This window comes from Schistocerca nitens, chromosome 5 (assembly GCF_023898315.1).
Source record: "Schistocerca nitens isolate TAMUIC-IGC-003100 chromosome 5, iqSchNite1.1, whole genome shotgun sequence".
NCBI lineage: Eukaryota > Metazoa > Arthropoda > Insecta > Orthoptera > Acrididae > Schistocerca > Schistocerca nitens.
The window spans coordinates 204,549,593-204,575,901 of NC_064618.1; the positions used below are offsets into that span (position 1 = coordinate 204,549,593).

Here is a 26,309-nt window from a genome sequence, read left to right on the forward strand (position 1 = left end):
ACTGTTAAGGTGAATATTGCTTGTTAAATGATTGCTAAACTTCGAGCAGAGAATACCTTGTTTTAGTTAACATTTCCTGGAGTAGGACTCGTTAGCCTTTTCGCTTACAACATCTCACCGCTCCTATTTAATTACAATAGATGTCCTTGCTTGTGCAATGCTATTTTAAATCATCAATGAAATTTATTCCCAGATCAGTCAGTTTTCAGATTCTGATTTAGATAGATTCAGGTTTTTAGATAGATCATAAGGTTAGACACCATTCTGTTGTCTTGCCAAATTTAGATGATATTGCACTCAGTGTAATTTGCCGACACAGAAGCACTAAACGCTCTTGATACGAAACAATAGCTCCAACAAATACATTTGAAAAGTCGAATCGTGTTTCCCGCACTTATAGTAATGCTAAAGTTCAGAATTAAGAACAAATCTAAGTAATCAGCTAATAAAAACATGAACCGAATCTTTTAATGTAGAAGCTTAAGATGTAAGTAATAATCGTCTCTCATAAGTAACGTATTGTAAAGAAAAAGATATGAAAAAAGATTTACAGATTTCACTTTTCAGTTGTTTCACAATCTCCAGTACAAAATGTTGTCTGTGACTTGTGAGCTCTTTGCACGAGAATCAAAGGAACGGTCAAAGTGGATCACTGTCATCCTTGAATCGAAAGTGAAAGTATTACGTTGGTGCGTAAGTTCGTAGCGTTTCTGTCATTCGTATTGGTATTCCTGTAGCCATGGGTTTAGTTATAGTGTCATTTTTTATTTGTAGCTCACTGTGGCTGTTTTTTTACATATTGTCAATTTCTGATTTGGAGACAGTGAGCGGAGCTGAGGACGCTGTAAAACGGAGTGCCAAGTGTAGTAATCGGAACATTTCCGACATATAATTCTGTTTTAGTTCAGTAGGTGGGTGATAGCGGAGAAAAATTTCCGCCATGTAGGGGATAATACCATTGGACAGAGAATGAAAAGAGAGTGGTTTTCTCGTTTTTAAGAGGATAGTTTTCAAATTAGTGAACTTCCACGTCCAGGAAGACCTTCTGGATTTGACAAAGATCGTTTAAACGCGTTACTCCAACAATCATCCACGTCAGTGTACTCCAGATCCGATAACTGATGAACTGTGATGAGTCCATCATCGTACGACATTTGCATGCAATGAGGAAGGATCAAAGATCGGGTGTATAGGTACCGCATATTCTAAGCCAAAATCACAAACATCAGCGTGTGGCTATTTATGCATCTCTGCTTCCTAGCCATCAATTAATTCTTGAATATGCCCGATTATTTCTATCTTGCCTCATTCGTGGTGACTAAAAATGGTGTGCATGTGCTAACAAACGTACGGTTGATCCCAAACTAAGCAGCAACTTTCTGCGCAAAGGCCTGTGCGCGTCCACAAAAGATAATGCAATGCATCTGGTGGAGCAATGACGGTGTGCTGTACGACAGCCTCATTGCTTCCCCGAAGTGTAATGTCTTGCAGTCGCAAGCCAACAACAACGACCAAGGAGACTGCTTGAAGCGATGCTACTCCAAGATAACGCCCGACCGCATTCTGCTGGACTGACAAAGAAAACACTCTACAGCCCTTAGTTGGAAAATCATTCCGCACCCTCCTTATTCATTGATTTGCACACTCAAATTTTCACCTTTTCCGCACTCTGTCGGACAACCTTCAAGGACTTCCTTTCCGTGTGAAAGAACGCCCAAACGTGGCTCGACGAGTTCTTCGACTCAAAACCACGGAATCGCAAAGTTACCCCATCGTTGGAAAACTGATGTAAATAGTGGAGGACAATATACTATCTATTGCTTGAGCCTTGTCCCGCAGTTACGCAGGGTCAGCCATTGTTAATCGGATTTGGCATGTTAATGGTTAAGGGTTGGCCAGATGCCCTTCCTGTTGCCACACCGTAACCCCCGGGACGGAATTAGTGTATCCCAACTGTCTGCGTCGAGTGTAATCCATGGAATAGTGCGAAAGTGTTCAGATGTCTGCGAGCCGTGTAATTGAGGTGGAACATGGGGACCAGCCCGGTATTCACCTAGCGGGATGTGGAAAACCTCCTAAGAACCACATCCATGATGGCCGGCACATCGGCTCTCGTCGTTACGCCGCTGGGCGAATTCGATGCGGGGCCGGCGGGCCTACCCGAGTCTAGGAAGCAGCGCGTTAGCGCTTTCGGCTACCCTGGCGGGTCCGGAGGTCACTATACTATTGATGACTAAATCTCTTACTTGGATCTGTCATGTTTATTAAACTTGTGGAAAAACGCTACGACCTTACACGCCAACCAAATACACTGTCGTAGTGTTTGGGGCAGATGCTTTTCCCCTGGTACCCATTCGCTAGATCTTGGTGTCGGTGGCGGGCTTGTGCTGTGTCCCGCGTGGCAGCAGCTCCTCTGCGACAGCGGGGTCGTGCTGGGCCGCTCTCCTGTGGTCGGCGGGCCGCACCTGCGGCGCCAGCAGCCTGGGGTCGATCTCGCCGGGCTTCAGGGGGCCCGTCAGGCGGCTCACGACCCAGCCGACGGTGACCACAATCAGGGCGCCCACCACAGTGTAGTACATGTACGACAGCCGGAACACCAGCGGCACGTCGTCCGCCGATGTACTGTGGGCATCGAGATCACATGAACCATAGCCCTCAGTCAGATACGCTCAAATATTTAGACAAATAATGTTCGCTAACCGCAGATACCAAAGTTAATGAGCCGTGCGTGGCTCGTGTTCCCGCCATCATGTATTTTACACCCTGTTTTTAATGTACTTCCACCTCATTACGTTAATTTAAATTACTAATGTCACTGAGTTGCTACTTTGCCTGACCGTGACCGGCGCTAGCAGCGCATATCGATATATCCCCTCTCGTAGTATCTTTACTGGACTGCTGTTACTTCCCAGTCGTTGTCTGTGATAGGTAATTCGGGTCTGTCAGTCAGTTGGAACATGTCTGGAGCGCAGTCTGGACCTGCCAGTCGGGGTGTTGCAATGCAGCACTATAGTTCAATTCTTGTATCTTGGCGGTTCGCGCATGCCCGCCCAAGCGCGGGAGATTGCTGCGTTGCCAGTTGTACGCGCCAAGAGAAGCAGCGCCTTAGTATGGTTCGCAAACTTACGTTCAGGGGAGAGCGCGCAGTTTATGAAGTAAAGCCACCACGGCCGCATTAACCTTTTCGCTGCTACAGAGATGTGCTCCCCGCATTCCGCGATGCGCGCGATTTTGTCATCATTGCACTACTCGCCTGTGCAGACTTGGTGTTTCGACTACTTTGACACACTTAATCATTCGATTTCACAAAAACAATTTGGCCCAAAAATTTGAGTTTTACACATCATCCTGACTGATACCTTCGCCCCATAAATGACAATTTTGTTTCGATGTTCAACGCAGTTATTGTGCAGCATTAAATGTAGTAGACCATTGCAGAGTTTGCAGAGGTAGAAGTCCATAGCGTATATTTTCCGTATGGTCGATTTTAGCTGCCACAAGAAATTGCAAAAAATTACATTCAAACGATTAAAATTCATGTAGTAAGACACTTCGATATTGTTTTTAAATAAAGAAAATATTAAGCACCTATCAAGTTTTGAACTCAGAACCTTTCGCTTAGCAGTCATACACCTTTTTTTTGGCATTTTTTTCGTTATTGATCGTTGTGTTTGGTCGTTGCGGACGTCGCAAAACATCCTGTTCAAGTTCGGTGGTTGATCTTTCCACTCGGAACACTTGAACCACTACGCTAACGCAGCTCGTCATTCAATATATATCTCCCGCAGGACATTAAATCACTCAAAATACCGACAAACACTGTTGGTATGATTATGAATTACTCACGTTTCGTCGAAGTACAATAGGAAAGAAACAATTACAGCTGTTCTTTATTGCGAAAAAGCGGTTAGTGAGAATGATACAAACACCTTTCCTTGCTATCGCCTGAATTAGGAGGCTTATTGCTTGTTTGGTTTAATTAATTAATAGAATATGAAGCAATTGGTATAAAGAATGCTTTTTCCAAACTTTCTATAAAAGAAAGTCTGCTATCAAGACATTGCTTTTGTTCAGTTACTTTATGACTGAACGTTTCTAAAACTGAAGACACTCGTCCGTGCTCTGCACTTCAGTCGAGCTCTGGCAACGTCGTTCTCTGTTCATCGGCTGACTGTGTTTTGTGACGTCAGATTCGCAGAACGAACCTAAACTCGGCCGCCGTCATAATTGACGCGCACTTTAGTGCAGTCGGGTTGGAGCAGCAGTCAGGTCTGTGTCGATACGGCTCGCCCGACCATTGCCGCCACGGATCACTTGAGCCAGGCCACGGTCTTGGTGGATCGTCGGTCGGTCGTCCTACCGGACGATGCGCTTTTGGCTATCCGACCGTTTGTGTGTGTAGGTGTGTTTGTGTGTACGCACACGCGCGCACGAATCGACTCCCGATTTGTCTTCCTGCGTGCTTAGTTACTGTTGGGTATCGTTCAGGTCTTTGTACAAGTGTCTGTCAGGTTCTGTGTGTAGTTGGCGTTATTTACGCTGACGACTATATTAGATGCTGTCGGCATTCTGAGAGGAGTGAGTCGGTCGGTTGATGCGGACCAGGGAAGTTGTCTGAGCGTGTGTGGAGCTGTCCGATCGCTACGAGCTTCGTGGTTCACCTTTCCAGGACGTCAAAGTTGAGTAGTGGTTTCAACTACCCAAGCCACATCCATTCATGTTGTGTGGCCATTAAATCCTTATTCCAAAAAAAAAAAGCATTGCGGCCTTCTGCCTTTGAAAGGTTATGGTAATTTATTTTAAAATTGTGAAAATTTTATTGTGGGCTTTCAGCCGTTATTATTGCATCTTGTTTATGTTTGTCTATTCACGCTCGCCATGATGCTCTCAGCCTCCCTGTTTGGAGGCCTTGAGCCGTGAATTAATTGCCTTTTTGAAACTCCTAAAGGTTCGGCTATGTACCGTTTCGGTTTAAAGGTGTTATTAAATTACAATAAATTACAATTTTGTGTGAACCTGACCGACACCTTATTTGGCCCTTTCCACAATCCTAACCACCTGTTCTGCCCAGCGGGTTTAGCTGGCGTTTCAGTTAACATATGTGTCCTGATTCCTAATACGAGGGGAGTTCAGTAAGTAATACAATTCATCTTTCTTCTCTAACAGTTTCGGTGGAGAAAGTCCGATATTTCTTGCCGGACATCGTGGAATATTCGAGCTTCATCCCATACAGTTTCATGCAGTTCCGAAAGATGCAGCGCTATAGTAGCCTTCAATATGGCATCTGTTCCGGAGGTCTGCTCCAAGCAGAGAAAAAAATGGTTCAAATGGCTCTGAGCACTATGGGACTCAACTGCTGAGGTCATTAGTCCCCTAGAACTTAGAACTAGTTAAACCCAACTAACCTAAGGACATCACAAACATCCATGCCCGAGGCAGGATTCGAACCTGCGACCGTAGCGGTCTTGCGGTTCCAGACTGCAGCGCCTTTACCCGCACGGCCACTTCGGCCGGCTCCAAGCAGAGACCTGTCATTCAGTTTCTTTTGACGGTTAACCAGAACACCGCAGATATTCATAGGCCATTGCTATGAGCCTAGAACTGAACAAAAGCACGGAGAGTCGTTGAGCGAGGCGTCTGCCATCATCGCAACAACGTCGTGCAAACCTGTCTGATACCCCGCGTGTCGGCCGTCCGCACACAGCTGCGACTCTTAAAATGCTGGAACATGCGGACACACTTTCGAGGTGATCGTTGGATTGCAGTCAAGCAACTCGCTGCTGAAGTCGATGTAGTGAATAAAATCTTCCGCACTGGCTGTTAAAATACTCTTATTAAAAAGTCGTGTCCAGTTTCGCGTCAGCGGATATGAATTGTGTGGTGATAAGTTTCTTTACTCTTTAAACAGTCACAATGCGGCAAAGTAAATGCTAGGAGCAAAGTCCCATCGTGCATTTTCAAGATTAATCGATAGCTCGCTAAAGGCGGTTGTTTACTTTGCAGCGCCATGAATATTAAAAAAACCGTTTACCTGAAAATGCATCTCCAGTGACGCAAGACCTGTCGTGACGTTATAATCAAACTGTTTTAACAATGAGGGGGGAATATTTTATCAGCATGTGCAATTTTGTGTGCCGATGCCCGGCCCCCAAAAAATATGTTCAACTGGACGTCCATGTTGGTAGCGCTGACACTCTCATCCACGCGTTGGAGTACTGAATGGCGTGTGCCCGCTGTTCTCCCCGCCGCCTAACAGAAGAGCATAAAGAGTAACTAAAGACCACCAGTGCAAAATTGATCTCGTGTTACGAGGTTTCTCGTGACAATTTTTTGTTGAACATCGTCGCAGGCGATTGCACATGGATTCAGCCCTTCCAAACTGAAAGAAAACGGCAGTCTATGGAAGGGCGCCATCCACCTCTGCTCCGAAGAAAACGTTCAAAGCCGCACCCTCAGGCAGACTTGATAGCTGCTCCATCAAGTCTTCGAATGAAGCACTTGTGAAACCATTTGAATTCACGACATCTAGGGATAGATGGCACCGTATGGAAATATCGTTTATTTTTACAGATGCATAGTGGAATGCCGAAACTGGTAGTCAAAATAACACCTCAGTTACACAGCTGTTTTTGAATTTCACACACATTGTCAGTCAATGAGAAATGTAACATGAATGCCATACCAACACGTCTGCCTTGGGCACTAAAAAACAGGACAGTAAATGTTATCTGGAACCACTTTTCTGGTTTCCTCTTCGTCATTTTTCTTTTATTTTTAAAACTCTATAACTATAATAGCGACGTTGAGAGTTTCTTTCCGCTCTCTTTCTACGAGGCTGTGTCAATAAATATGTCGTGAAGTAGGGCAGACATTATTGCCACGTGTACTAACCTGATTTTTTTCTTTATTAACATACACCCCTTGTGACGTCAGACACTTTATCCGATCGTTCGACTAGGCGTCAAAAGGCTGCAGCATAAAATTATAGTAGCTGCCTTGAATCTAAAGAGTGGCCTCTAGGTATATATAGGTTTATTTGGATCGTCTAGTTGCAGCAACCCGTGAGACGGATGAGTCCTGGGGGAAATAACACACCCCTGGACGTGGAAACGATGTACCATCACTCGATAAACAGGGCAGCCAGGTCGGTCCTTGTTTAACTGGTCTTGTCCTTCACTAAATTTCTCTATCCAATTGAAAACAGATTTCCACGAAATACAGTTTTAACCATATACGGGACAAATTTTGCTCTGGACATACTTTGTGGACAGACCCTTGGCTGAAATAATCGCGTTGTTCTGCACTAATGGCCATTAAAATTGCTATACCACGAAGATGACATACTACAGACGCGAAACTTAACCGAGAGAAAGATGATGCTGTGATATGCATATTAGTAGGTTTTGAGAGCATCCACACAATGTTGGCGCCAGTGGCGACACCTAAAACGTGCTGACATGAGGAAAGGTTCCAACCAATTTTTCATACACAAACAGCAGTTGACCGGCGTTGCCTGGTGAAACGTTGTTGTAATGCCTCGTGTAAGGAGGAGAAATGCGTACCATCACGTTTCCGACTTTGATAAATGTCGGACTGTAGCCTATCGCGATTGCGGTTTATCGTATCGCGACAATGCTGCTCGCGTTGGTCGAGATCCAATGACTGTTAGCAGTATATGGAATCGGTGGCTTCAGGAGGATAATACGGAACCCCGTGCTGGATCCCAACGGCCTCGTATCACTAGCAATCGAGATGACAGGCATCTTATCGTTTAGCCACCTCTCGATCCCTGATTTAACAGATGGGGATGTTTGCAAGACAACAACCATCTGCACGAACAGTTCGACGACGTTTGCAGCAGCACGGACTATCAGCTCAGAGACCATGGCTGCGGTTACCCTTGACGCTGCATCACAGACAGGAGCGCCTGCGATGGTGTACTCAACGCAAACCTGGGTGCACGAATGGCAAAACGTCATTTTTTCGGATGAATCCAGGTTCTGTTTACAGCATCATGATGGTTGCATTCGTGTTTGGCGACATCGCGGTGAACGCACATTAGAAGCGTGTATTCGTCATCGCCATACTGGCGTATCACCCGCCGTGATGGTATGGGGTGTCATTGGTTACACGTCTCGGTCACCTCTAGTTCGCACTGACGGCACTTTGAACAGTGGACGTTCCATTTCAGGCGTGTTACGACCCGTGGCTCTAACCTTCATTGGATCCCTGCGAAACCATACATTTCAGCAGGATAATCCACGACCACATGTTGCAGGTCCTGTACGCGTCTTTCTGGATGCAGAAAATGTTCGACTGCTGCCCTGGCCAGCACATTCTCCAGATCTCTCACCAATTGAAATCGTCTGGTCAATGGTGGCCGAGCAATTGGCTCATCACAATACGCCAGTCACTACTCTTTATGAACTGTGGTATCGCGTTGAAGCTGCATGGGCAGCTGTACCTGTACACGCCATCCAACCTCTGTTTGACTCAATGCCCAGGCGTATTAAGGCCGTTATTACGGCCAGATGTGGTTGTTCTGGGTACTGATTTCTCAGGATCTGTGCACCCAAATTGCGTGGAAATGTAATCACATGCCAGTTCTAGTATAATATATATGTCCAATGAATACCCGATTATCAGCTGCATTTCTTCTTGGTGTAGCAATTTTAATTGCCAGTAGTGTAGGAGGATACACACTCATCGCACACGTGTTCTCTTCGTCTGACTGCTGATGATTAACCTCTGGCTGCGGAAAACTGTATCGGCTACCTTCCGCGTGACATGGGCTGCCACCTTGAAGATGCATGTAGACGCGAAATTTAAAACGATATGCACTATTGTGGCGTTACCGATTTATTTAATGACGCACCCCCGTACCTACGACAATTTGGCGGTGCCCGTATCCGAGTAATCTTGATTTTAATGATTTTAATTTCTCATTTCAGCTGTATTATTACACATTTATTGCGTTACGACCGGTTTCATTCATGGAACCTCTCCAGGTTAGTCTTGTCCATTGAACTGCAAGGGCTGCTCATTTTTCCTGATCAGGCAGACAAGAAATAATCATTAACATTAGTGTCAGATGTGCTACTTAACATAACCAAAAAACAAAATTATCTCCACTCTCGAAAATGCTGAACTTGGTGCTTAATTCAATCTTGTATACCTTCCACTTCTCAAATTCGTATAATCTAGTGGAGATCAGGAGTAGGATAGTGTCTCACTGCAAAAAAATTATCATTAATTCCTTTCTATTGTGTCACAATAGACAACAAAAAGAAACTGATGATCATTTGTGGCGTCAGAGGCAAATTCACTCGTAGTCTCAACTTATCATACGACTGCTTTTCTGACTTAGATCACGACGCCAAGTGTAAATAAATCTTATAATCTGTCTTTTTCCTCGCTAACTGTCTTTCTAAATTTATATCTGTGTTATCTCTGCGTCCGTTAGATAATATCGAAACGATTGGTCACAATATGTCATCCAGATGCAGAGTACACTATCGTTTGTAGGATTTACACGTAGCCAGCAGGAAGTAATTGATCCAAGCCATCAGTATGCTGCATTTCGCGTCACCAAACTCTATGCAGATATTTGGTACTAAATCTCTGGTTTTCCTTGCTGCCATTAGTGACCATTATTGGCAGCTGCTATAGGTGCACTCTGTCATCTTCGTAAGGGCTTGTGAGCTCAGCGTGGCCGGCCGCGGTGGTCATGCGGTTCTAGGCGCTGCAGTCCGGAACCGCGGGACTGCTACGGTCGCAGGTTCGAATCCTGCCTCGGGACTGGATGTGTGTGATGTCCTTAGGTTAGTTAGTTTTAAGTAGTTCTAAGTTCTAGGGGACTGATGACCTAAGATTGTAAGTCCCATAGTGCTCAGAGCCATTTGAACCAAGCTCAGCGTGACGTATTTGTCACACGGCTTTTCCCTAAAACGCCGGTGAGTACTGGTTGTGGTAAAGCTCGTAGAATTTAAATCTTCAGAATGGATGAGAGTATAAGAGCTTAGCGAAATGGTATGCTGGCGTTTCTAAACGATTACTGACACTGTCGATTTCCACGCCGTATTTCTCGATCTATGACGAATTGTTTTGAACTAAAGAGATACGTTTAAACAGGTGTCCGTCAAATAAATTGTGGTGCCTCAGAGGGATAACGGACGTGAATTAGTACGGTTGTGAAACACAGGTAGCTGATAAGAGACAGTAAACTATTTTACATTGCGCATGGTTCAAATGGTTCAAATGGCTCTGAGCACTATGGGACTCAACTGCTGAGGTCATTAGTCCCCTAGAACTTAGAACTAGTTAAACCTAACTAACCTAAGGACATCACAAACATCCATGCCCGAGGCAGGATTCGAACCTGCGACCGTAGCGGTCTTGCGGTTCCAGACTGCAGCGCCTTTAACCGCACGGCCACTTTGGCCGGCTACATTGCGCATGAACTTGTCAATTATTGAATAAATAAGAGAGCTACTCCGGCAATAACAGAGATAATGTTTCACAGGGGTGGAGAAGTCCATCGACTTAAGTCAATCTGTGCTATAGCCTCTTGCTCTGATGTGGAGATAGGACTATTCCTTTATTTGTTACTATGTTGCGTTCGTATATTCTGACATTAATACAGGACGATTCGCGTCCTTACATGTATTCCCTACTTTGATGTCCTTTACTCTGAAGCCATTCACACTGGTCTCCCTTACTGAGATGTTATTCAGGCATGGCTATCATGCAAGTAAGATACTATAGCATTGTACCGTTTTTAATATGAAGTCATTTGTTTCATGGGTGTTATTGATCTTTGCAGTAAATCTTGTCATAATCAAAACTGCTTTTCAACTGTTTGTTTTCGCCTTGTAGTCCCACGTCCTGTTGTTGTAGGCCATACATACAAAGAAATCAGGTCTATTCCGAGTAGTAAAAGCATCCAATCAGATTTTACGCGTATTGGGTGCTTATATGATGTGCACTATGCATTTCTCTAATCGAACCGTAGTATAGGGACTTAATCGTTGCATACAGAATAATGAGGGTCGTCTTCGCAATGATTTAAATCCCAAAGCGGTCGATATTGCATGCATAATGGCCGTGACTGAGACGAAATTTACACACATTACTTTCATTTTCCCATCATTACTCTAGGGCATGTTCGAAGTTTATGTAAACATGTGTTAAACCAAGATAACAAATTAATTTATCGCAACCAGCCAAGCATAATAAAAATGCAGCTGATGTAACAGACTGTCAATCAGTTGCAATAACTTTTTTTTATGACATTTGTTTTACTAATGTGAGAAGCCCTTGATTCAGGGGCCCTTAACTTTCAGATATGGACACACAGACCGTTTCCGACACGAATCATATGGAGATATCTTTACTGACTGATTGCTAGTGTCAAGTTTATTGTCCTAAGGAAGACGGGTTTAAATCCGTCAAAAACATGATCAAGTTTATCTGAAAAGAACCATTTATTGGAACTTGTTGGCTGTCTATTATACCGCTTGAAACTGGTTGGCCGTCTATTACACCTGCTGTTCTGTAACAGTTGCTGCAGTGCAGCAATGTTCAAAATATTATATAATAAAAATTTATTTGCAACTGATGACGATTTTATTGTTAAAAGTATATAGTACATTTGCCGAAAATTACCGTCATGGATGAGATAGTTAAAAAGAAATAATACTAAGCTTTTATTTCATATCTCTTACCATAACAAAAACAGCGATAATAGTTATATTTGGAGACTCCAGCCAAAAATGATTAACAACTTAGCATTTTACGAGTGTTGTGATCCTGTTCTTAGTAGAAGTTGTACGCTTGAATATACCCCGCAGAAACATACGCAACCATTTTTTTTTTTTTTTTTGTCATCAGTCTACTGTGACTGGTTTGATGCGGCCCGCCACGAATTCCTTTCCTGTGCTAACCTCTTCATCTCAGAGTAGCACTTGCAACCTACGTCCTCCATTATTTGCTTGAAGTATTCCAATCTCTGTCTTCCTCTACAGTTTTTGCCCTCTACAGCTCCCTCTAGTACCATGGAAGTCATTCCCTCATGTCTTAGCAGATGTCCTGTCATCCTGTCCCTTCTCCTTATCAGTGTTTTCCACATATTCCTTTCCTCTCCGATTCTGCGTAGAACCTCATTCCTTACCTTATCAGTCCACCTAATTTTCAACATTCGTCTGTAGCACCACATCTCAAATGCTTCGATTCTCTTCTGTTCCGGTTTTCCCACAGTCCATGTTTCACTACCATACAATGCTGTACTCCAGACGTACATCCTCAGAAATTTCTTCCTCAAATTAAGGCCGGTATTTGATATCAGTAGACTTCTCTTGGCCAGAAATGCCTTTTTTGCCATAGCAAGTCTGCTTTTGATGTCCTCCTTGCTCCGTCCGTCATTGGTTATTTTACTGACTAGGTAGCAGAATTCCTTAACTTCATTGACTTCGTGACCATCAATCCTGATGTTAAGTTTCTCTCTGTTCTCATTTCTACTACTTCTCATTACCTTCGTCTTTCTCCGATTTACTCTCAAACCATATTGTATACTCATTAGACTGTTCATTCCGTTCAGCAGATCATTTAATTCTTCTTCACTTTCACTCAGGATAGCAATGTCATCAGCGAATCGTATCATTGATATCCTTTTACCTTGTATTTTAATTCCACTCCTGAACCTTTCTTTTATTTCCATCATTGCTTCCTCGATGTACAGATTGAAGAGTAGGGGCGAAAGGCTACAGCCTTGTCTTACACCCTTCTTAATACGAGCACTTCGTTCTTGATCGTCCACTCTTATTATTCCCTCTTGGTTGTTGTACATATTGTATATGACCCGTCTCTCCCTATAGCTTACCCCTACTTTTTTCATAATCTCGAACAGCTTGCACCATTTTATATTGTCGAACGCTTTTTCCAGGTCGACAAATCCTATGAAAGTGTCTTGATTTTTCTTTAGCCTTGCTTCCATTATTAGCCGTAATGTCAGAATTGCCTCTCTCGTCCCTTTACTTTTCCTAAAGCCAAACTGATCGTCACCTAGCGCATTCTCAATTTTCTTTTCCATTCTTCTGTATATTATTCTTGTAAGCAGCTTCGATGCATGAGCTGTTAAGCTGATCGTGCGATAATTCTTCCACTTGTCAGCTCTTGCCGTCTTCGGAATTGTGTGGATGATGCTTTTCCGAAAGTCAGATGGTATATCGCCAGACTCATATATTCTACACACCAACGTGAATAGTCGTTTTGTTGCCACTTCCCCCAATGATTTTAGGAATTCTGATGGAATGTTATCTATCCCTTCTGCCTCATTTGACCGTAAGTCCTCCAACGCTCTTTTAAATTACGATTCTAATACTGGATCCCCTATCTCTTCTAAATCGACTCCTGTTTCTTCTTCTATCACATCAGACAAATCTTCACCCTCATAGAGGCTTTCAATGTATTCTTTCCACCTGTCTGCTCTCTCCTCTGCATTTAACAGTGGAATTCCCGTTGCACTCTTAATGTTACTACCGTTGCTTTTAATGTCACCAAAGGTTGTTTTGACTTTCCTGTATGCTGAGTCTGTCCTTCCGACAATCATATCTTTTTGATGTTTTCACATTTTTCCTGCAGCCATTTCGTCTTAGCTTCCCTGCACTTCCTATTTATTTCATTCCTCAGTGACTTGTATTTCTGTATTCCTGATTTTCCCGGAACATGTTTGTACTTCCTCCTTTCATCAATCAACTGAAATATTTCTTCTGTTACCCATGGTTTCTTCGCAGCAACCTTCTTTGTACCTATGTTTTCCTTCCCAACTTCTGTGATGGCCCTTTTTAGAGATGTCCATTCCTCTTCAACTGTACTGCCTACTGCGCTATTCCTTATTGCTGTATCTATAGCGTCAGAGAACTTCAAACGTATCTCGTCATTCCTTAGTACTTCCGTATCCCACTTCTTTGCGTATTGATTCTTCCTGACTAATGTCTTGAACTTCAGCCTACTCTTCATCACTACTATATTGTGATCTGAGTCTATATCTGCTCCTGGGTACGCCTTACAGTCCAGTATCTGATTTCGGAATCTTGTTTGACCATGATGTAATGTAATTGAAATCTTCCCGTATCTCCCGTCCTTTTCCAAGTATACCCCCTCCTCTTGTGATTCTTGAACAGGGTATTCGCTATTACTAGCTGAAACTTGTTACAGAACTCAATTAGTCTTTCTCCTCTTTCATTCCTTGTCCCAAGCCCATATTCTCCTGTAACCTTTTCTTCTACTCCTTCCCCTACAACTGCATTCCAGACGCCCATGACTATTAGATTTTCGTCCCCCATTACATACTGCATTACCCTTTCAATATCCTCATACACTTTCTCTATCTGTTCATCTTCAGCTTGCGACGTCGGCATGTATACCTGAACTATCGTCGGTGTTTGTCTACTGTCAATTCTGATTAGAACAACCCGGTCACTGAACTGTTCACAGTAACACACCCTCTGCCCTACCTTCCTATTCATGACGAATCCTACACCTGTTATACCATTTTCTGCTGCTGTTGATATTACCCGATACTCATCTGACCAGAAATCCTTGTCTTCCTTCGACTTCACTTCACTGACCCCTACTATATCTAGATTGAGCCTTTGCGTTTCCCTTTTCAGATTTTCTAGTTTCCATACCACGTTCAAGCTTCTGACATTCCACGCCCCGACTCGTAGAACGTTATCCTTTCGTTGATTATTCAATCATTTTCTCATGGTAACCTCCCTCTTGGCAGTCCCCTCCCGGAGATCCGAATGGGGGACTATTCCAGAATCTTTTGCCAATGGAGAGATCATCATGACACTTCTTCAATTATAGGCCACATGTCCTGTGGATACACGTTACGTGTCTAATGCAGTGTTTTCCATTGCCTTCTGCATCCTCATGTCGTTGATCATTGCTGATTCTTCCTCCTTTAGGGGCAATTTCCCACCCCTAGGACAAGAGAGTGCCCTGAACCTCTATCCGCTCCTCCGCCTTCTTTGACAAGGCCGTTGGCAGAATGAGGCTGACTTCTTATGCCGGAAGTCTTCGGCCGCCAATATCAATTATTTATCAAAATTTAGGCAGTGGCAGGGATCGAACCCGGGACCGAAGACGTTTTGATTATGGATCCAATACGCTACCCCTAGACCACACAACCATAGAATCTTACAAAAAGAATGAAAAATGACAGTATGGTCTGTCTGAAACAGTAACAACCTGGACAGCTCACCTGGTCGCGGCGGCTGCTGCGGAAGTGTGCACGCTGGCTGTGAGGTTACCGGGGCACCCCTCCACGGACGTCGGCAGCGGCGGGTACCTGACTCTTCCCGTGGCTGTGGCGTGTTGCGCGCCGGTTATGAGGATCGCCACGGCGGTCATGCCGCAAAGGCTGCCCGCGATGGCTCCCTGCGGGCAGAAAGGGCCGTCACTGCTAAACGCGAATCCACGTCGACAGGTACTCTGCACTCCACTCAGTGAGGATGGCACGACTATCTCCGAGTTTGTTTTCCTTTAATGTAAAAGAGTGTTGTGTGACTCTAGGACATGTCCGACAGGACAACAATTGAACTGAAGGAGGGCGACGCCTCCGTTACATGTGTGTCGGTGCGGATGCCCAAATAGCGTTAGAATACCTGCGGGAATCAGGAATTTGTCAGTAGGAGGATTAATGGACGCTGGAAGGTGCGAAAATGGTGATAATTTGGGTCTCTGCGGTCCTGCCTATTAAGGTAATCGTTCTAAAGGAGGTTCGAGTCCAGCTCCGACACAAATTTTCAACTTTCGTAACTGTAATTCGACAGTGCCCTGTATGGTTTCCCACCCACTCCTTTCCCTTTCTTCCCACTTCCTCTATTTCGAAAAATAGTTGTTTTCCACAGATATAAGAAGTTAAGGGGAGGAATCACTTCGTGTGTAACGAATGAATTGCAGGAGAACTAAAATACAGTCATCTATGAGCTCCTCCCCGGAGCGAAGGAAATACTTTTTAACACTAGAACACAAGGCCTCACATTTTACAGTCGCATGATTCGAAGAGTTTTAAACAATTGTTTGTAATTATATGCACTTACAAGTTTCATCAATAATTAGTGTTTATTGTTCCGGCGTTACATCACGCACAGGTTCGTCGACATGGAAAGTTACAGCAGAGAGGGTCTTGAGACTACGTCAGCCAGTAGTACGCTGACTAGGACGACACCACGACAGCAGCGGCATCTACATGAAGAGAATAGAAACGCCGCGCCGCCTACCCGCGGGGTTGACTTGGGCACTCAATGGGTATCGATCATCGTAAACCACCACTGTTGATACCTAATGTAGTTCGTAGTTAGTATTTCCCTGCGGCCTGAACTTCCACCGTCAGAGGGTGGGACGGGACTTCAGGTCTCATCGTCACACCTTGAATGTGCACTCCAGTGATGTCTCTGGAATGACATCAATGTCGAACGGAACATACTATCCAGAAAGACAGAAGAGCGAGAGCCACCGGTGAAGCTTTATTTCAACCTAAAAAAAAGGGCCGCGAGGGGAAATGGACTACGAGCCGTTATACAAACGCTACAGCAGGGGGATATGAACTGTTTTGTTTAAGTATTGTCATTTTAACTTACTACAATAAACTCCATCAATACGATTTGTTTGAGTTGTCCAGCGATCCGAGATAACAGCTTCCTAGGCACCCTATATTAGACGAGTGGGCAGGATACTGCATTCATGAAAACGTAATATGACGCTAGAAGAACAAGTAAATGCCGTGTGGCTAGGTCCTCCCGTCGGGTAGACTGTTCGCCTGGTGCAAGTCTTTAGAGTTGACACCACTTCGGCGACTTGCCTGTCGATGGGGATGAAATGGTAAGGCCTACACAACACCCTGTCCCTGAGCGGAGAAAATCTCCGACCCAGCAGGGAATCGAACCCGGTCCGTTAGGTAGGACATTCCATCGCCCTGACCACTCAGCTATCAGAGATGGACAGAACAACAAGTTAGAAATAATTATACGAAATGTTTGTAGCAAACATGATGGCAATGTTAGTAAAATTCTGTTGTGTACAGCTTCATACACAACCGCAAGGAGAGGTGGGCTACAGAGTGGGGCATTAACTGTCATCATAGGAGAGCTGGACAGGAGCAGAAATGATTAGCGAACATATTAACACAGTAAACAGAAGATTTACTTAACTTGTATTTTTCCAAGTGTATGAAGACTCGTTACAAATAATTCGGCAAGAAACAGTGCAGCTATCGCAACGTCCACATGTGGCAGAGTCTCTGTACTAAGCACGGACAATGGTATCATTGCGAAGAGGCTCCAGCTACGAGTGGAATGAGTGGCTGCCACCGGCCATCCTGTATTACAGCGGCAGATGACGCTCGTATTCCAGAGCATTTGGGGGCGTGGCTCAGTGAACGCGCACCATTGGGTCCGCTAGACATAATGTCGTGGATATGAGTGCGAGCAGTCGTAGTAATGGTAGAAACTAAGAAAGTTGCTAATGATGTGTGGTAGTATATGGACGTGAAGTGAGGAAGCGCTAATGCCAGATGGAGATGGTTCTGCAGTCGGTTTTGTAATATATGGCAAGGCAAAATATATAAGTGAGTGACCACATGTCTGTAAGAAGATCTGGGAGTTAAGGAAGATTACTGTACGCCGGTAAGCTCTTCAAGCTGCTCTCTAACCAAGAAGAGCTTGTTGCCGATAATACACTCCTGGAAATTGAAATAAGAACACCGTGAATTCATTGTCCCAGGAAGGGGAAACTTTATTGACACATTCCTGGGGTCAGATACATCACACGATCACACTGACAGAACCACAGGCACATAGACACAGGCAACAGAGCATGCACAATGTCGGCACTAGTACAGTGTATACCCACCTTTCGCAGCAATGCAGGCTGCTATTCTCCCATGGAGACGATCGTAGAGATGCTGGATGTAGTCCTGTGGAACGGCTTGCCATGCCATTTCCACCTGGCGCCTCAGTTGGACCAGCGTTCGTGCTGGACGTGCAGACCGCGTGAGACGACGCTTCATCCAGTCCCAAACATGCTCAATGGGGGACAGATCCGGGGATCTTGCTGGCCAGGGTAGTTGACTTACACCTTCTAGAGCACGTTGGGTGGCACGGGATACATGCGGACGTGCATTGTCCTGATGGAACAGCAAGTTCCCTTGCCGGTCTAGGAATGGTAGAACGATGGGTTCGATGACGGTTTGGATGTACCGTGCACTATTCAGTGTCCCCTCGACGATCACCAGTGGTGTACGGCCAGTGTAGGAGATCGCTCCCCACACTATGATGCCGGGTGTTGGCCCTGTGTGCCTCGGTCGTATGCAGTCCTGATTGTGGCGCTCACCTGCACGGCGCCAAGCACGCATAGGACCATCATTGGCACCAAGGCAGAAGCGACTCTCATCGCTGAAGACGACACGTCTCCATTCGTCCCTCCATTCACGCCTGTCGCGACACCACTGGAGGCGGGCTGCACGATGTTGGGGCGTGAGCGGAAGACGGCCTAACGGTGTGCGGGACCGTAGCCCAGCTTCATGGAGACGGTTGCGAATGGTCCTCGCCGATACCCCAGGAGCAACAGTGTCCCTAATTTGCTGGGAAGTGGCGGTGCGGTCCCCTACGGCACTGCGTAGGATACTACGTTCTTGGCGTGCATCCGTGCGTCGCTGCGGTCCGGTCCCAGGTCGACGGGCACGTGCACCTTCCGCCGACCACTGGCGACAACATCGATGTACTGTGGAGACCTCACGCCCCACGTGTTGAGCAATTCGGCGGTACGTCCACCCGGCCTCCCGCATGCCCACTATACGCCCTCGCTCAAAGTCCGTCAACTGCACATACGGTTCACGTCCACGCTGTCGCGGCATGCTACCAGTGTTAAAGACTGCGCTGGAGCTCCGTATGGCACGGCAAACTGGCTGACACTGACGGCGGCGGTGCACAAATGCTGCGCAGCTAGCGCCATTCGACGGCCAACACCGCGGTTCCTGGTGTGTCCGCTGTGCCGTGCGTGTGATCATTGCTTGTACAGCCCTCTCGCAGTGTCCGGAGCAAGTATGGTGGGTCTGACACACCGGTGTCAATGTGTTCTTTTTTCCATTTCCAGGAGTGTAGAAGCCATAAAAAGCATTACTTCCCTCCACAAGCAACTTGTCGCAAAGTATGTCAAGCCAATTATTTTGTAATTGCGTACAAGGCTTGTCAGTGAGATACTTGACTTTTTCAACATTATAATCTTTTTTAGTCAATTAACAAATTTAATCAGTGATGCTAATTGATTCAAGTCATTAAACATCAACAGGGCGCCAACCTCACACCAAAACTTAGAAATTTGAAAGTGAAATAAATGATTGGAAGAAGCTAAACGCAATTTTAAAGTCAACTGTCATTCAAATAGTTATTGTAATCAAAAACCGGGTCAATTATAGTATTGCACTACTAATGCAGGCAATTAATCAAACCAAATGTTGTCATAAAGCAATTTATATTTTAATAAATAGAGTATATTGACGCTATAGTAGAGAAAGCAATTTTATGGTATTATGTCGTGTTTTACAAATACTTTCATGCCCTTAAGACTTCGTAACATTGGCGTTGGCAAATGGTCGTTGCTATGAATTAAATCGTTTCCGACCTTAATCTGAGAAGTAAACACTGAAGAACAGGAATTAGCTTTGGTCATGCTCCTCAAAATTTTTAACAAGTAGCATTACAAAATGTTCAAATGTGTGTGAAATCTTATGTGACTTAACTGCTAAGGTCATCAGTCCCTAAGCTTACACACTACTTAACCTAAATTATCCAAAGGACAAGGACACACAGCCATGCCCGAGGGAGGACTCGAACCTCCGCCGGGATCAGCCGCACAGTCCATGACTGCAGCGCCTCAGACCGCTCGGCTAATCCGGCGCTGCTGCAGCATTACAGTGAGTTACGTAATTGAGCACGGTTTCCATGAAGTGGTTCTAGTTACTACCTATTGTTGATGTTAGTAGCTATAAATACTATCAGTGTATTCCAAATTATCATTTTGTTCGAGTTAGACGGGTCTTTAACATCTAAGCTCACGCGAGTGCATTTTGTTCAATTGCTTCATTGTTATTCGCTCCTGATTATTACACGATTTCAACGCTACGTCAGTCATTAACCAGATTAAATTTTGCCCATTTTTGATCTGGCGACCGTAATTATTCTGCATTCTAAATTTATTCAACCACTTAATTATTCACAGTTATTGCTATCTACAGTGAATCAATTTATTATTATTTTTGTATTTCGATCGTTGTTCAACTTGAGCGAATCCATGTGCGGTAACTGTCAGGGTGTAACTACCTCTATTCATTCGTTACACATTGTTCTTCCGAATTGTTCCCTTGTTTCTATTGATTGCGCAACATTGAGTACACGTCGCACAAAAGCTTTTACACACCGAAGAATATAGGTGCATTGTCACTTCAAGTGTAGTATGAACCATTTTCTTGCAATCATCTAAACCGAATACAACTGTGGAGAGACTGGAATACGTCACTGTGCTGTTCGGCACTAAGGAATATACCGGATACGAAAGAGCTGAAACATGGTATAAACAGTACAGAACACAGCAAAGAACAAATCACTGTAGTAGAAAGAAAGTAGCCGAACTGATAGGCAACCAGTAGAACCTCAACGTAGTTTTCTTTATTCCGATATATTAGTATTGTCTGAATCGAAGGAGATGTTTACCCGTTTGTGTTGTAGTCGTATTTATCTTCCTCTGCTGGCTTTCTGTTCGGGTGGATGAAATTCTTCAGAATGTTCCACAGATTCCATCCAGGAACTTTTATAGTAGTTTAGGTGCCACATCATGGCGTTAGCTTCTCGGTGAAAGGCGTTAGTGTCTGCATGAAAATCATCTGCGGAGTGTGTGTTAACTATGTTTTCGATGCTCAGATCTGTTACCTGCGTGCAAGGCGTCTAGCAGTCAGTGGCTCACGGGTGAAAGGCTAGGGTGGGAAGTTGAGAAACATTCAACGTTCGAGAAAGGAGAACAATCTGCGTTTGACTACATACGCCTGGAGATGTTCCTCACTCGAAAGCAAAAATGTTCCATTTACATAGCTTAAAATAGAATGCCCTTGCAAATTTTTTCGGAGGTGTGTGGTAGACCACTAGCGTAACGATTAGCAACGGGAGGTTTACACTGATCACCATACTAAAAAATGTTAACAGAATGTCGCTTTAAGAAGAAAAGCATTATTCTGATAATACACGAACCCCGGAGACAGTGTCACATAAATAAGAGAAAACATTGTCCCACAACATCTCGAAATCATACAGAGGACTAAGGTTTTTTGCACGTCTTGCTTACAAATGGACTTGTCCATCTTTTCGATATTATTAGGGAAGATAAACTGATTGCCGTTACGATATCGTCAGTGTGACAATGTTCACAGATTCAAACAGTTAATTAACAGGAGTCAGCAAGTGTGGTGAAAAAAATTAATAGTGATAACCCTTGAGTAATTAGAAAAGTGATTTCCCAAATGTCGCTTAAGATTTCCTCAATCGGAGAGCATAAAATTTATTTCGCAATATAGTATCAAATTCTGGTCCTACACTATTCCCTTACGGATCGAAACCTTCCTTCCTGTGACTTGTTTATCGTTTTGACACAAAACAAGATAATTAAATATGACTTGTTAAACGCTGAATTTAGTAGTTCGTTCACTCAAAATGAGCTATTGTATTAATATTTATGGTCTAAAAAGAAAGAAAGTACTTGCAATTTTGAAATCTGCACTCCGTTCTAAATTGAATATACTGAGGAATCAAAAAAAGAGAATGGCCAGGTACGAGTAGGGCGCAAGCTCAGACGATTCTGCACGAACTTAATTATGTATATAGACACTTCGTGAGTCTCGGGAATCGAGAAGCTCTACGATTTTTGTCTGTTGTGGTGTGGGGGTAGCGTCTTTGATTCATAATCAAAACGTCTTCGGTCCCGAAAGCCATCGCTGCTTAAATTTTGATTAATAATCATTGGCGGCCGAAGACTTTAGACATAAGAAGTCGACCCTCATTCTGCCAACGGCCTTGTCAAAGAGGGCGGAGGAGCGGACAGAGGTTCAGCGAACTCTTGTCCTATGGGTGGGAAACTGCCCCTAAATGCGGAAGAAGCAGCTATTATCAACGGCATGAGGATGCAGAAAGCTATGGAGACCACTGCATGAAAGACAAAAAAATGGCTCTGAGCACTATGGGACTCAACTGCTGAGGTCATTAGTCCCCTAGAACTTAGAACTAGTTAAACCTAACTAACCTAAGGACATCACAAACATCCATGCCTGAGGCAGGATTCGAACCTGCGACCGTAGCGGTCTTGCGGTTCCAGACTGCAGCGCCTTTAACCGCACGGCCACTTCGGCCGGCCATGAAAGACATGTTACGTGTACCCACAGGACATGTGGCCCGTAATTGAAGTGTCATGATGATCTCTCCATTGGCAAAAGATCAAAAGATGTCGGAATAGTCCCCCATTCGAATCTCCGAGAGAGGACTACCAAGGGGGAGGTTACCATGAGAAAAGGATTGAATAATCAACGGAAGGATAACGTTCTACGAGTCGGGGCGTGGAAAGTCAGAAGCTTGAACGCGGTAAGGAAAGTAGAAAATCTGGAGAGGGAAATGCAAAGGCTCAATCTAGATATAGTAGGAGTTAGTGAAGTGAAGTTTAAAGAAGACAAGGACTTCTGATCAGATAAGTATAGGGTAATATCAATAGCTTGCCGCCGTGGCCGAGCGGTTCTAGGCGTTTCAGTTTGGAACCGCGCTGCTGCTACGGTCGCAGGTTGAAATCCTGCGTCGGACATGGATGTTTGTGATGTCCTTAGGATAATTAGGTTTAAGTAGTTCTAAGTCTAGGGGACTGATGACCTTAGATGTTACGTCCCATAGTACTTAGAGCCATTTGAACCATTTTAATATCAATAGCAGCTGAAAATGATATTACGGAGAAAGGATTCGAATGAATAGGAAGCTAAGGCAGAGAGTGTATTACTGTGAACAGTTCAGTGATAGGGTTGTTCTTATCAGAATCGACAGCAAACCAACACAGACAACGATAGTTCAAGTCTACATGTCGACGTCGCAAGTTGAAGGTGGAGATAGAGGAAATGTGTGAGGTTATTGAAAGGGTAATACAGTATGTAAAGGGATATGGAAACCTAATAGTCATGGGGGAATGGAATGCAGTTGCAGGGGAACGAGAAGAGGAACAGGTTACTGGAGAATACGGACTTGGGACAAGGAATGAGAGAGGAGAAAGACTAATTGAGTTTTGTAATAAATTTCAGCTAGCAAGCGAAAACTCTGTTCAAGAATCACAAGAGGAGGAGTTTTTTAAGTAAGGGACGTTCGCGCGTATAGTCCTGCAGTTCGCGCGGACGCCGCAACAAGCCACCGCGCCACTTGCCGGCATCCTTCCCGTTAACACTGATGCAAGTTGCAGCTCTGTAGCTGACGTGTACGCATCGCTGTGCTACTTTATAATGTTTACGGTTACTGAATCGCCCGCCGCGTGTGAGATACGGTCAGTGATACGTTTTTTGACAGCGAGAAGCCTATCAGCTGCAGAAATTCATCGTCAGTTAACAGAAGTTTATGGCTTGAATGTAATGAGTGAAGGTAAAGTGCGTCAATGGGTTAGAGAGTTTAAAAATGGCCGTCAAAACGTCCATGACGAAGAACGCTCAGGCCTGCCCTCTGTGATCACTGATGATTTGGTGGCTGTAGTCGAAACAAAGATTCGTGAGGACAGAAGATTCACAATTTCCACTCTTTCTTTGGAATTTTCAAGATCGGTTTTGTACAAAATTGTGTCTGAAAACCTAAACTTTAAGAAACTGTGTTCTCGGTGGGTACCCAGACTCCTCACAGAGGACCACAAAGGGAAGAGATTTGCCACTTCATTGGACTTTTTGATTCGTTACTAGGAAGACGGGGATGACATGTTGAGTCAAATTGTCACTGGAGATGAAACATGGGTATCCCATATCACTCCCGAAAGCAAGCGACAATCGATGGAATGGCGACACACAACCTCACCCGTCAAGGTCAAAGCCAAACAGACGCTGTCAAAGCGCAAGATTATGGCAACTGTGTTCTGGGACCGGCGCGGTGTTTTGCTAGTGGACTTTATGCCACGAGGAACGACAATCAACTCAGATGCCTACTGTGTAACTCTAAAGAAGCTCCGCAGAGCAATTCAAAACAAAAGGCGCGGCATGCTGACAAAAGGAGTTTTGCTCCTGCACGATAACACCTCTCAAAAAACTCGGGATTTGATTGATTCTTTTGGCTGGGAAGTTTTGGACCATGCACCATACAGCCCCGACCTTGCTCCTAGCGATTTTCACCTTTTCTGTTACCTGAAACACCATCTTGGCGGGCAGCGCTTCAATGACGACGATGAAGTGAAAGCGGCCGTGAACTCTTGGCTGTCGGAGCAGGCGGCCGAATTCCATGAAGAGGGAATTAAAAACTTAGTTGTACGGTATGACAAGTGCTTAATTAAATAAGGCAACTATGTAGAAAAATAGGTAAAAGTGTGTAGAATCAGAAAATAAAAGTTTTTTTACAAAAGTATTTGTATCTTTTTTTTTATAATAAAAACGGTCCTTATTTAAAAAGCAACCCTCGTATTTGGAAAAGGCCGGGTGATACAGGAAGATTTCAGTTAGATTACATCACGGTCAGACAGATTCCGAAATTAGATACTGGATTGTAAGGCGTACAAAGGAGCACACACTCAGATCACAATATAGTAGTGATGAAGAGTAGGCTGAAGTTTAAGACATCGGTCAGAAGGAAGCAATACGCAAAGTAGTGGCGTACGGAAGTACTAAGGAATGACGAGATACGTTTGAAGTTCTCTAACGCTATAGGTACAGCAATAAAGAACAGCTCAGTAGGCAGTACAACTGAAAAGGAATTAACATCCCTAGAAAGGGCCATCACAGAAGCTGGGAAGGAAAACATAGGTAAAAAGAAGGTAACTGCGAAGAAACGATGGATAACAGAAGGAACACTTCAACTGATCGATGAAAGGAGGAAGTACAAAAATGCTCTGGGGAACTCAGGAATAGAGAAATAAAAGTCGCTGAGGAATGAAATTAATAGGGAAGCTAAGACGCAATGGCTGCAGGAGAAAGATCAAGAAATCGAAAAAGAAATGATTGTCGGAAGACCACAATCAGCGTACAGGAAAGCCAGAACGACTATCGGTGACATTAAAAGCAAGGGGGATGTCAGGAGTGCAACGGAAATTCCACTGTTAAATGCAGAGGAGAAAGCGGGCAGATGGAAGAATATATTGAAAGCCTCTGAGTGGAAAGTTGATGTGATAGAAGATGAAAAAGGAGTCGATTTAGAAGAGATAGGGGATCCAATATTAGAATCAGAATTTAGCAGAGCTTTTGAGGACTTAATATCAAATAAGGCTGAAGAGAGAGGTAACATTCCATCAGAATTTCTAAAATCATTGGGGGAAGTGGCAACAAAACTACTATTCACGTTGATGTGTAGAATATATGAGTCTGGCGCCATACTTGAGGAAAAGCATCATCCACACAATTACGAAGACGGCAAGAGCTGACAAGTGCGAGAATTACCACACAATCGGCGTAACAGTTCATGCATCCTAGTTGTTTACAAGAAAAATATACAGAAGAATGGAAAGAAAATTGAGGATGCGCTAGATGACGATCAGTTTGGCTTTAGGAAAAGTAAAGGGACGAGAGAGGCAATTCTGACATTTCGGATAATAATGGAAGCAAAACTAAAGAAAAATCAAGACACGTTCGTAAGATTTGTCGAACTGGAATAAGAGTTCGACAATGTAAAACGGTGCAAGATGTTCGAAATTCTGAGAAAAGTAGGAGTGAGATATAGGGAGAGACGGGCTATGTATGTACAAGAGCCAAGAGGGAATAATAAGAATGGACGACCAAGAACGACATGTTCGTATTAAAAAGAGTGTAAGACAAGGACTTTCACCCCTACTGTTCAATCTGTACATCGCAGAAACAATGACGGAAATAAAAGAAAGGTTGAGGAGTGGAATTAAAATTCAAGGTGAAAGCACACCAGTGATACGATTCGCTGATGACATTACTATCCTGAGTGAAAGTGAAGAAGAATTACACGATCTGCTGAACGGAATGAACAGTGTAGTGAGTACAGACTGGATTGAGAGTAAATCGAAGAAGGACGAACGTAATG

The 26,309-nt window shown here is 44.2% G+C and overlaps 1 protein-coding gene across 1 annotated transcript in view; it reads right to left on the minus strand.

Annotated features, from left to right (window-relative positions):
• Window positions 1-1,757: 1,757 nt before the first annotated feature.
• Window positions 1,758-26,309, minus strand: part of LOC126260859 (sodium-coupled monocarboxylate transporter 2-like) — a 52,785-nt gene continuing 28,233 nt past the window's right edge. The window contains exons 5-6 of the mRNA XM_049958272.1: window positions 15,266-15,441; window positions 1,758-2,622 (exon numbers count right to left, since the gene is read on the minus strand). Coding sequence (XP_049814229.1) covers window positions 2,358-2,622; window positions 15,266-15,441 — 441 coding nt within the window. The 3' untranslated portion in view covers window positions 1,758-2,357. The remainder of the gene's footprint in view (window positions 2,623-15,265; window positions 15,442-26,309) is intronic.